Source organism: Phytophthora infestans, genomic scaffold (assembly GCF_000142945.1).
Source record: "Phytophthora infestans T30-4 supercont1.34 genomic scaffold, whole genome shotgun sequence".
NCBI lineage: Eukaryota > Oomycota > Peronosporomycetes > Peronosporales > Peronosporaceae > Phytophthora > Phytophthora infestans.
Window position 1 is genome coordinate 212,067 of NW_003303725.1, and position 12,992 is coordinate 225,058.

Genomic DNA, 12,992 nt, shown 5'->3' on the forward strand with positions numbered 1-12,992 from the left:
ACTTTATATTTATCAGTAATAAAACAAATATTACTTGATTCAATCCTGGAGGTGTGGCGCGCGCTCTGTTGATCTCTCATTCTTTAGTTTCACCGGTAGCTTGACGGATTTCTCTAGATGCTCTTAAGTGCTATCGTTGAGTGGACGATCAGAGATACCTTTCGATGCCATGATTAAGCAGATGAGTGCATGTAAGAAGATCTCAATTAGAAAATAAGCAAAAGGATTGCAACTCATATGGAAGATATTTATTGCAGCATCGCGTAAATTTTCCCCACAATTTCTTTCAATCCTTCAAACGACGGTATGGTATCCGCTTGAGGAAGAACAGTCTCATGCTCTCTGACCTTCTCGTCGCCACTGATCAAGAACTTCCACTCGAGAAAATTCGTCACAATGCCATACGTCACAGTGAGATCTTCGACATCAGCAAGAGCTTCGAGCCCCGTCACATTCTGAACCATTCCTTGCAGCATATCTTCACGCTTGGCTTGGACAAGTGAAATTCTCTTGGTGCCACGCTTGAGCACGAACTCGAATCGACCTTTCAGGAGCACGTTCTTCCCAACCACGTCTTCTTCGACTAATATGCGGACGTTCTTAAGCAGACGACTGACTGTCTCAAGGATCGGGGCGATAAAAAACAATCTCTTGGCTTCTTTTTCATCCGACATTTTTCCATAGAGTTCCCGCAAGTCACGAATACGAGCGAGGAGTAGCTCGATGTCAGCATCAGGTATATCGCTTGGTTGAAGGTCATAAGAATCGTCGAAGTTGTAAATAGGTTTGATATCTTCCCAACAAAGACTCGAATAGCCCACAGTCTTGTCGACATCGTGATTTTTCCGCTTTTTGCTTGTTTTCTTGGTGTCTTCACTCGTGGTCTTCTGGTTCGCCTCTTGATTCTTCTGACGAATCATTGCATTGATCGCAGCCCATCGTTTGAGACGTTCGGGGTGCCGGTGTATTGTAGTTGGTGGCAAAGAGGGTGCCACGCCGATTGCCATGGCTGCAGAGCGGTCGTTTTTACCTTTCGGAACCACCACCAGCACGTGAATTTGCTCACTGGATGGAAGCTCCATGTTGTTCTTCGTGTAAACACGTTGTTAAGGCCTTTGAGCCCAGAATCGGTTCTCCGGCCGTCAGCGCATATATGTAGTCATCAGATTCTCCTTCCACCAGCTTCAGAGCAGCCCGATGTTCGTCTGGGAGCCACTGAAAACTTTCCTCCTTCATCTCCTCCGCAGTAGGACGGTAAACAGGGACGACCTCTTTGCCGCTCTCATCTACGACGGGCTGCTTCGCCAGGAAGAGCTGCAGCTCGTCCGCAGGAAACTGATACATTTTCTTCGCCTTGATCGCCTTCTTCAAGTCTCCCACCAGCTGGCTCGCGTCGATGTCCACAGGGAAAGCGCTTCCAGCCACACCAACGATCGCACAAACAAGCTTGACCATCTTTTCTAGAGACGGCAAGTTCTGGAATGAGGAAGAAGGAGGGAGAATTTCTGGCGTACTTAAGCGGAAAAGAAAGCGCGTGACAATGATTTTCAACCAATGATGAGACGCCACGTCGCGCTGGTCCGAACTAATCCTTGAGGTAAAAATCTGCCAGCGTATTGCTTTTATCAATACACCCCGTTTTCGCGGGGGTGGACCATATAGGATTTGCAAATAAATCAGACTTTAGCTTACAAACTCTAGTTCTTTTAGATTCAGGACAATCGCATCCGTAAGTTTATCAAAGGCTCGAGGGCGCGGAAACGGGGTGCAGTACTGTACATGTATAGTTTGAATGTTGTCCGTCGCAGCGGTCCCGAAACGCCCTAAGATCCAAAAAGACGTGGCTCGCTATAAGGTGGGCGTCGTCAAATCAACGCACCGGTTGGGCGGTTCTAAAATTACTTTAAGACTCTCAAGGTTGCGTCGTCAAAATAGCAGCTGCCTCGAAAGAACGTTCCAGGACTGGTCTCGCAGGTAAATTACGGAAAGTAAAAAAACTGCCGGCGTAATGTTCCATGTCATACTACTAACGTTTTCGTGGGAAATGCCTGATGCCGAGTTTCCAGATATTGAAAAATTCAGGCGATTCTGCGGGGCCCAAAAAACTGAATTCAGAATTACTACAGCGATGGCGCTCTCTCGGAATAATTGGCCTGGTTAAAAGCTTCGTACACTCTGGTTGCTTATACAAGTGTTTGGCCTTCTGTAGCCGCACAACTTTGTCAGTACAGCCATGTGTGTAATTGACGCACATGCTGCCGAACTGTACTGTGATCAGGGGTTAATGGTAACTTCAAAATCGTGAAGTAGTATTGTGAAATATCACCTGTAGACCAGTTAATATAAAAAATATCACCTAATATTTTCTTCTGAGACAATAATATGATATTATTAAATATCAACTTAATATTAGTTAATACGATATTATATTTTTCAAAGATTGCGTAATCCGCCTAAACTCACCAATCAGAGGTCGCTAGCTGAAGTATTACTAATCAACCGGGACAGCAAGGTTGGCGTCGTGTGTTGGCACTGCTAAGCGCATTGATCTAGCACCACAGGCAGCAGGTTCATTAGACGCACGATGTGGACGAGGAGATCGGTAGAGAACAAGAACGAATGTCTTGATTTCGCTCTATCAACGTTAAACAGCTGCAAGCGTTTGCAGTTTTCCATCTCGATCGCCTTTGTCTGTGTCACAGTGAAATACTAGAGCAAATACTCGTCAGCTGCTTTTCTAGAACCTGATCGAAAAAGTTATTTGGCTCCGCTCGGTCCACGGCAAGAAACGTACTTAAGTGGGAAATATCATAAAATATCATGTAGTATCTTATATTTTTCAGTTCTCCGAGTTAATATTAAAATATTAAGTTAACTTATGCAAAAATGAGTTACTATTACTATTTAATATCGAAAATAGTACTATTACTATCAAATATATTATATGATATTTGGTTACCATTAGCCCCTGACTGTGATACCGTACTGTACGTATTACGAAGTAGTACCGATATTAGTGATTGGATACGTTAAGAAGCATGTTTCCTGTTCATAATTTAAAAAAGAGTATGCAACCGTTATAACTAGTTTGCACTGCTCGCCACAATCGGGGTAGGAAGTTGAAGGTTGCTGCGCAACAGCAGTAGCGACTCAATAGCTAGGCCTTTTCGGTCGTCGTGGGCATCATGCTCTTGCTTGTGATCGGCCAAATAGTGCCACTCCATTCCTGCATGGATAAAAACATCTTAGAATATCGCATCCGCGTTATTGATTCACTAGATGATCTTCATACCGGGATGATCGGGCCCAGATCAACGTCGTCTGTATCCCAGCTGACGATTTTGTGCACTGCGGGAATCATGTCGTACACCACCTCTAGGGTCGGGTAGTCCGCGGCTGTTCAGGGAGTACGGTCTCGAGTAGTGGCAGGAACGGTAGCACAAGATAACTTAATATATCAAAACGCTTCTTGTTTCTTTCTCTCACTCAGCTTAGGCAAGAGGTAGTAAATGTAAGACTGAGACTAACGAGGGCCTACCGCCAACTCGCTTTCCTATACACGACACCGCTTCAGTTAATCTTGATCAAAAGAGTCCTTCTCCATGACATCCGTCCTCGTGCGGCGACAGGAAGGTCCGAGACGCGGTCCACCTTGCGCATCCGGCCTTGTCCCCAGCCACGTAGGACGATAGGAGGGAACTCACACACCGTTCCTGTACTCCATCGTAGCGTTCCAATACAATCACACCATAACTTCACCGGTCTCATGTGCGAAGTGAGTGGGAGCTTGCGGGGTCAACGGGAACCAGCCGCCCACCGTCGCAGCTCGTTGACCTTCGCCGAGATCCCTTGGCACAAAAGCCTGCCCGCCAGCGCCTGGCACGACACCTACATTCCCGAGTACGGGACATACTCCCCGACTTGGAGTTTGCCGTCCATGGCGAGCGGATGGCCAATGCTGGCGGCGCAGGCGAGCCATTGTTTCTGGCGCACCCGAAAGGTCGATAGGATGGTCCGGCGGTTGCTCGGTTCCATAGGAGTTACCCAGAAACGCTTCCATAGCAGGGGCATCTTCTTCCGCCGCTTGAAAGTCGTGTAACACTTCGATACCATCCTTGTACCGCAAGCGTTCCAAGCAGAGAGCCTCGGCACGCCTACGCTTCGAAGTGTTCAGTTGGGTGTTAGCCAAAGCTTGACCGACCACACTCTGGGGAGCCATCGAAAGCAGCGGGTTATCCCCTTCGCACAGACGCAGTGCGTGCGAAATCACACCGGTCACTACGACGATAAGAGGTCCTAGCAGGTCCCAGCGAGTCCATTCGTAACAGTGGTCGTACGTCACTAGCAGCATAAGTCCGATGGCGACACCGATAGGTCCTTGTAGAGCGAACTCCACTAGGTCGTAGAGGTTAATAGGTACGAACAGCAGCAACGGCAGGCACAGCAATGCGACTTAGCAGACGAACTCACCAACGCCATAATCAGCGAAGTAGAGTAGCCCGGCTGGCTTCCCATGATCCCTCACCACCATTCGCCGTCCAAGTCGCCACCGTCGAAGAAGTCAGCGTAGCCACGCTGTCCAGCGTTCCTTCTCCACGCCCGCATTGATCCAGACCGTCCCAACTAGAGGCGTGTAGGAGTAGTAGTGTCGTTTCATGACTAATGTTTTTGTTTTGTTTTTCTTTCAACAAGCCCCTTGTAGAGTTCATCTCGCTTCCGATGACTTGTTGGTCTCTCTTCGTAATGCATGTGGCTTGAAACCGTTTCGTAATATTCAAAATTATGCAAAGTAAACGTAGGAAGTGTTTCAATGCACACTCCCCATCAAGACTGACTTTAGAGTCCACCGTGACTCGAAAGACCAATCTCACTCCACTACTCTTTAAAAGAGTAGTTCATCTTCGTCCACAGCGGCGTTAGCTTCTTCCAGGCGCGCGCTGCGGCGAAGTTCCGGAAGTCCAGCCTCCTTCCTTCTCGTGTCTTCGAACGCTTTAATCAGAGCGGCGTAAGTAGGCAGTAGAGTATTTCTTGGTCTCCATAAAGTCTCGTAAGTCGCCAATAACACTAGGAACTGTTCCTCTCGATTCTTCTTGCGTCCCGCAATGATGTCGATCACTGGGCAAGGTACACCTGTCAAAGCCGTCTCCTCACCACCAATGAGCAGTCTTTCCACGTAACTAGTGGAAGGGAGATCATCTTCGGTCAAAGGACCGTCGTCATCCAAGCTGGGATTGGTCAGTACTCCCTCCGGCACTTCAGACGGGAGCGGTCTACTCCAGCATCCACGGAAACGCTTCAAGCGGTTGACATTGATGGTCACTACTCGGTTTGGATGTGTAGGAATGGCTATGCGATAAGCGTTTTCACCCACTGTTCCCACCACGCGATAGGGACCATGCCACGAGAAGGCTAGCTTCTTGGTCGTCCGTTCGCCACGCCGAGCCCTGAAATACTGGTACACCCACACCGGGTCGCCTTCTGTGAACTTCACTGACACTTGACTGCCCAACCGTTGTTCGTGCCGACCTTGAGCCTTCAGAAGTTGGCGTTCTACCATGCGTCTAGTGTCACGGAAAGACAAAAACAGTTTCCGACGATAGCTAGCGACCTCATTGCTCTTCCACTCGTTGTTCGTATTGAGGAACGCTAGGTCCAGAGGCAATACTGGGTCTCTACCATAGAGACTGAAGAAGGGCGAATCCCTCAACGCCTCATGATAGGAAGTACGGTAAGCAAACAGTACCCGCGGCAAGTTCAAATCCCAGTCGGTCTGCGACTCGTTGACGTACATTCGTAGCATTCCCAAGAGCGTACCATTGAAACGCTCTACCAGTCCTTGCGTCTGAGGATGATAGGCAGCGCCGAACAACTTCTTGATTCCGAGAGTCTCGTAGAAGGAGCGAGCCAATCCCGAGATGAAGTTGGACCCTTGGTCACTCAGCAGCCGCTCAGGAACACCATGGTGGGAGATCACTTCGTTCACCATCACTTCCACGAACGTCACCGTATCAAGCCGAGCCACCGGGAACGCCTCCACTCACCTAGTGAAGTAGTTCGCGAAGACCAGAATGAACTTGTTACCTCTAGGAGTAGCCACCAAGGGGCCTACAGCATCGACGACCAACAAGGAGAACGGTCCGGATAACTCTTGCACAGGCATCTTCTGCATGAGACCATTTTTCCACGGTCGATAACCTTTACCACTTCCACAGACAGTACACTCCCGAGCGTACTCAGCTACATCCTTCTTCCAACCGTGCCAATAGGCATGCTTACGGACTCGATCCATCGTCTTGGTAACTCCCACGTGTGCCGATAACACATTCTTATGACAGTGGTGAAGAACGGTTGAGATGAACGGTAGCGGGATCACGGGCACTTCGAGGTTGGACGCGGGTCCAGCTCGAGCCTTCAGGTGTACTCGACGCATCAAAACACCGTTCTTCACAGTGTAGTTAGGAGCCATCAGTAAGACCTTCGTCCGTAGCTGGGGATCCAAGGCGAGAGCTCCGTCGTTCAGGAACGCGATCATCGCCTGGATCCAAGGCGTTCTCTTCTGTTCCTCTAAGAATCGAGTCTGCTGAAGTCCGAAAATATCGACTGGGGACACCAAGAGCTGTTCCTCGGCTCGTCTTCCTCCGCAGGCGCGATAGGGTCAGCACTCGCAGCGTTCTCGGTACCGGACTCCACCACGACGGGGTCTACACCGGGAGTCGAAGACTCCCCGACTTCGACTGAACCCTGCTGAGCGTCGTTCGCATCGTTAAGCAGATCCGACATCGAGATAGCACTGATCGTTTGAGAGTGAAGCCGAGATAGACCGTCCACGTGACCCATGGAAGTCCCAGGCTTGTGGAACACCTTGAAACGCAGTTGAGACAGCTCCATCGCCCACCTTGCCAGCTTAGCGCTACTAGTACGGTTGGTCTCATTAAAAACCCAGGTCAACGCCTTGTGATCAGTATACAGGTCGAATTCACACCGGTCCAAATAGCAGCGGAATTTTCGAGTGGCCCAGACAATTCCCCAGCATTCAATCTCCGAGGTGCCGTCCTCCTTGCGAATCCAGTTCTTCTCTGATCCTACTAGCAACTTGGAAGCGTACGCCACCACTCGCTCTCGCCCATCGACAGTCTGCATCAAGCACGCTCCAACTGCTAGCTTCGAGGAGTCCACATACAGCTGGAAGCGTTTCGAGAAGTCAGGATACACTAGGATAGGAGGCTCCACCAGTTTGCGTTTCAGTTGTAGGAATGCTGATTCACAGTCTTCGGTCCAGACGAATTGAGCCCCCTTCATCTTCAAGCGTTCGATCGGAGCCGAAATCGCAGCGTACCCAGCAATGTAGCGTCTGAAGTAGCTCGTCAGGCCCAGGAACGCTCGAACCGTATGCAGATCGTGATGTCTCTGGACGTTCATCACTGACTTCACCTTTTCAGGGTTGGGCAGGATGCCCGAAGGAGTGACGATGTGTCCCAGGAACGCCACTTGGTCCCGGGCCCACTTGCACTTCTTCATCTTGAGCTTGAATCCAGCTGATCGGAACCGTTCCAGTACTTGCTTTAGCCGTACTAAGTGAGTAGGAAAGTCTTCGCTGAAAACTACACAGTCATCGAGGTACACCATACATGTTCTCCACTTGAGATCCACCAGAACCGTCTCCATCAGGCGCTCGAAGGCCGGAACAGCATTGCACAGTCCGAAGGGCATCACCAGCCATTCGAACAAACCGTACTTACAAGTAAAAGCTGTTTTCTCCACACTATCAGCAGCCATAGAGACGTTCCAATATCCAGAGGCAATATCCATAGTTGAGAACAGTTTGGCGTTCCCCAAAACGTCCAGGATATCGTCTATAAGGGGCATGGGGTAACAGTCCTTGATGGTGACAGCGTTTAACCTTCGGTAGTCAATACAGAACCGTATCCCTCCATCAGGCTTGCGAATCATCAGAACTGGGCTGGCCCACGGACTGGTAGACGGTCGTATGAGGTTCTGACTCAAGTATTCTTGGATCTCGGATTCCATGACGTCGCCCTCGGCCTTGGACACTCGGTAAGGAGGTTGTTTAATCGGCGCGTGGTCGCCCGTGTCGATCGAGAATTCCAGCAAATCAGTACGGCCAGGACGCATAGAGGTCTCAACAAACATGTCCTTGAACGGTTGCAAAACTTCGCGGAACAGTTCTCTCTGCTCGTCTCCGAGCTTAGAGCTCTCCAAGTCGACTTCCAACTCTTCCTCGGGGTCACGGTCCGGGTCAGGCGGAGGCGTTTCAGTGTTCCCAGGCCTCGCGTCCGCGGCACCTTCGACAGAATGGATCCAGTCAGCAGGCTCTCTGGGGATAGCGTACTTGGGTGGCTGCGGTAGCGGAGGGATCGACTTTGCCAGACTCTTCATACCACGCTTGATAGTTGAAGTTCCCAGCGGGAAGGCCGACTCCGGGACTACCGTTAAAGAGGCCAACAGCGTTCCCCTTTTAATAATCACGTCTTCCCCAGTAGGGTTGCACACCTCTACAAGGCACCCATTTCATTGACCACCATTCGTGATGAGCATGTGTAATTATTTTAGCAGCATAAAAATGATTAACGTCAACTTCAGCCTGCGAAAAACCCACTTGCCAATCGCCTCTTTTGTAGATTTCAAGAAGATCGCTCATTTAGCAACACATTGCGTCATCATCGCTTTAAGCTGTGACTGTTGCTGCGATGCTTAAAAAATAAACTTCTTCAACAAAATATGGGAATTCGTTTTTTGCGTTGGTAGTGCCGTCTCGGTGGGCCATCGTTTCGTCGGACGCGAAGCGAACAGGTGACGACGGCGACCATTTTGAAGCGCGTTGAAACAAGTGCCACGTCGGAGTCGTGCCAACTGGTACACCTCGGGAAGTATGTCGTATGACTCTCGCTTTTTCATAAAGGCTCTTTAGGTCGAGCGATCCAGGCTAAAACGTCAATCGCCGTCAACTGACCGGTCCTGGAGCTATCTCCGATACAGTAGGCGTTGCCGACGACGAAACGCCTGACACAGTGACGTGTGCAGCATGTTGCCCTTCCGTGGTCCCGCGAATGGTGGCAATCCGCGATCAAGTTTATTGCATTCTGTTTCGTCAACACTTTTCACCTTTTATCTCATGTTTATGTTGTAGAATTTAGCGCTAATTACGAAAGCGACAACTTCAATTATGAAAATTCGGACGCATCTCGTCGATAACAAGGAGAAACATTGTGTCGCATTAGATCTACTCTATGGCGATACACCACACGCTATATATACAGTGTACACACCACCACCAGGTATTCTTACCCCGTACACGACACTTCTGTCGTGACGACGAGAAAACGATGCGTCTGGAGAGACGCATTTGCTTAAAGTTCAAAAGTGACTTTACAGTTTTCCACGTAAGCTGAAGTTGATGTCCGTAGCTGAGACACAGTCGAGCGTCCCGCAATGCAGTTTCTATGTTACGGGACGCAAAAGAACGCCGCGATCCAGAAGGTCGACGTGTACTAATTCACAAAGCTGCCGTCTTCAGACTCAGTTACCAATTCCCGCCAAGACCAACAAGACTCCGAAGAGAAGAACACTACTTCAAGAGAATGCTGTACAAACCACACACACCTATGGAGCTCGAGGATGCCGTGATAGGCCACATCACGAGTGCATTCGTGCTTGTGTTCGGCTTTATGGTCCCCGCTGTACACAGCGTTGTTAGCTGGGAGACCGACCTCAGTCCCATCGTTCCGGTACGATAAACTGCACCACTGACAAATCGGCTGGACTAACGTCAAAATTATGTTTAATTGAAGGAATGGGCTGGAGACATAAGCCCAGTCAGCAAAAACAAGGCGCTCGATTCGCTGCCCCGCCACTAATTTGGCTTATTAATAGCTCGTGTCGGGTACTGGTACTGTTTCACTGCGCGACGACGGTACCATCAGCGCAAGGAGTCTGAATCAACTCGACCTTAACAGCGACTGCCCGCTTACATACTGCTTTAATTTATACTTTTTAAACATGCGCTGCTTTGGCCTTGTACTGTAGCACCTAAAAAATGTTGTTGTGCTTTTTTGGGGAGCTAATTCAAGTACTCTACAAAAAAGCGCTTTCGAAAACGGTATCTTAAAAAAAAAAGCAATAGGAGCTTTGATGTCGCTTTTAAGTCTGACGTTGAAAAGTGCTCGCTTAATTGAGGGTCGCTCTTAACCACGCCATGGCACAAAATGCTGTGATCCGATTGGATGAGCGCTTGCTAGGGCTAGAGTTTAAAGTAAATAAAATGACAGGAAGTGCCACGGACATTCGCAAGTGTCATGGCAAGGGGCAATTGCCATGTGCCATGCTACTTTTATTTGCATTAATGAATATTTTAAAAATAGTTTTCATGATGGCACAGTGGCAGGTCTATTCGTAACCACGCCATGCCATGGCTCAATCTCTAGTGCCATGGCATGGCACACGTGGCAGTGGCTAAGAGCCACCCTGAGAAAAAAAAACTTTCTGTTTTTCTAAAAGCACTTTGATTTCGAAACACTTTTTTCAATGACATTTTATCAAATCATTGCGATTTAAAATAAAAAGGAATTCCAAAGGTGTTAAACAAAGCGTTTCTTTTTGAAAAAACGACTCTTAATTATTTTGGCTTTATAATATGATCAAATATTAATTGAGGCCTTTTTTCGAAAGCGTTAAAAAATCGAGCTCTTACCAAACGGTTTTCGTTTAATGGTCAGCCAGCCATCCGTCAAACCGACGTCTGCCACAAACATCAAGATGACCGACTCCGCCGGTGCGAAAATGAACGCTGCGACCATCGCCGAGCCCTTCAGCTTGGCCGTGCGCCAGTACATTGAGCAGGACATGGGTGGCGTGGGTCCCAAGCTCGTGGGTTTGCTGGCTCACGGCCCAAGAAGTACGCCGAGTGGACGGGCAAGGCCTGTGCACGCGACGGCATCCGCTACGAGCTGCGCGAAGTGCCCAAGGACGAGCTGCTGGAGGCTTTGGAGAAGGCCAACAAAGACTCGGATGTGCACGGTATTCTCGTGTACTACCCGTGCTTCGGCGCCTTCCCGAGCTTCTTCGGTGGCACCATGGACGATTTTTTGCGCAACAGCATCAGCATTAAGAAGGACGTGGAAGGACTGTGCCAATTCTACCGTGGCAACTTGTACCGTAACATCCGCTACGTAGACGACGAGAAGACGCAAAAGTGCGTGCTGCCTTGCACACCTTTGGCAATTGTCAAGATCCTCGAACACCTTGGCGTTTATGACAAGACCAAGCCTACTGGCGACCACTTGTCAGGTGTTAACATCACGGTTGCTAACCGTAGTGACATTGTAACAGCGAACGTCTCCTACTCGTTCACTTGCAGAGGTCGTGTACGATGTCTGGACAGTGAGTACGACGGAAGAAGTAAGCGTTAACACACTACTCGCCCCACACCTGGCAGATTGGGAATTGCTGGAGCTCCACCCTTGGTGGACTCCGTTAGAAATAAAAATATCAACCAAGTATCTAACGGGCGAGTGACTACCAATACTAAAAAGACTTCTGGTTTCTGAGACTGCGTCGTCCAGGTCTCATACTCCCCTGAAACTGGAAGTCCTCCTTAGCTTGTTTGCGCGTCATCTGGGTCGGATTGTTGTTCTGGTTCTTCATCTGTATCCCCATCAACTTGAGTACACAGGCATTCGACACCAAGCTACTTTCGATGTTGGCGAAACTTGCCCTTACCCAATGGCTTGGTTAAGGCATCAGCAGGCATGACCTTAGACGGCATGTGTTTTACCACAATGTAACCAGCATCGACATAGTCAATAACCTTGTATATCACCAGATCTAGACACTTGATCTTGTGATGTCCGCTGGAATGTGTCATGACCTGAACAGCTGCAGCATTGTCCGTCCAGAGAAGAGCTGGAAGCTCGACAGGAACTTGTAGTTCGGCTAACAAGTTTTGTAGCCATCGAATTCGATCTGCACAGCAACTGGCTGTTGTGAGCTCAGCACTGCATGTATCTTTAACTGCACTGGGCTGTAGCTTACTTTGGTATGCTACAACACATCCACCAAGTGTTACAACTTGGCCAGTAACAGATCGACGAGTGTCCATATCATTGCCGAGGTCAGCATCAGCATATCCAACGATAGAAAGATTGCCCTTTGCAGAAACGTTTGGTAGCACCAATCCATAGGAACTAGTCCCCTTCAAATACGTAAGAGCGCGTTGAGCCAGTCCAAAATGTTCCTCTGTATAACAGTCAAGAAACTTGCTCAAGACACGAACCGCGTTCGCGATATCGGGTCTCGTACAACGCACCAAATACTGTAGGGAACCAACAATTTGACGAAATGGTAGATCACTTCTGTTTACGTCAGGTCCGTAGGGTTTGCTGGGTCTCACAGGTTTTACTTTTGGGTCCATTGCACACGAGCAGTGTGATCGCCATATTTTTCCACAATGTGTTGAATGTACGATTCTTGTGACAACGTGACTCGTGTCGGCTCCACTTTTACATTCATGGCCAGCAAGAGGTTGATCTTCCCCAAATCCTTTAGCTTCAATTCACTCTTCAACTGTGAAATTAGCCACGTGATACTCTCATTTTTAGCCGCAATAACGACATCATCAACGTAGACTGTAAGGAAGATAGGAGAGTCGTCGACCCACCTGACGTAAACGCCATCCGCAATTATGCTGGATTTGAAACCAAGCTTCACTAGATATCTCTTCAAATTTGCGTTCCAGATCGGAGGAGCTTGCTTTAAGCCATATAAGCTCTTCTTCAACAAGCACACACGTCCAGTGCCATCGTCGAACAACTCTGGTTGCTCCATATACACGTCGACATCCATCTCACCGTTTAGAAATGCCGTAGTGAAGTCAATTTGGCGAGGTTCCAGGTCATAGTAGAATCCGAGCACAATGACAACACGGATTGCCTCCCTGCACTGAACTGGAGAGTATACTTCCCAATAGTCTGAACCGA

At 48.9% G+C, this 12,992-nt stretch overlaps 1 protein-coding gene and 1 pseudogene across 1 annotated transcript; one reads left to right on the forward strand and one right to left on the reverse strand.

Moving 5' to 3' along the window:
- Positions 1–254: 254 nt before the first annotated feature.
- On the reverse strand, positions 255–1,455 carry PITG_14314 (annotated as a pseudogene; the record flags this gene model as incomplete).
- A 9,342-nt stretch (positions 1,456–10,797) lies between these two features.
- Positions 10,798–12,003, forward strand: PITG_14315 (methylenetetrahydrofolate dehydrogenase [NAD+], putative; the record flags this gene model as incomplete). The annotated part of the gene is made up of 3 exons (XM_002898760.1): positions 10,798–10,884; positions 10,914–11,397; positions 11,966–12,003. The coding sequence occupies 3 exons, from the start codon at positions 10,798–10,800 to the stop codon at positions 12,001–12,003; spliced, it is 609 nt and encodes a 202-aa protein (XP_002898806.1).
- Positions 12,004–12,992: the final 989 nt, after the last annotated feature.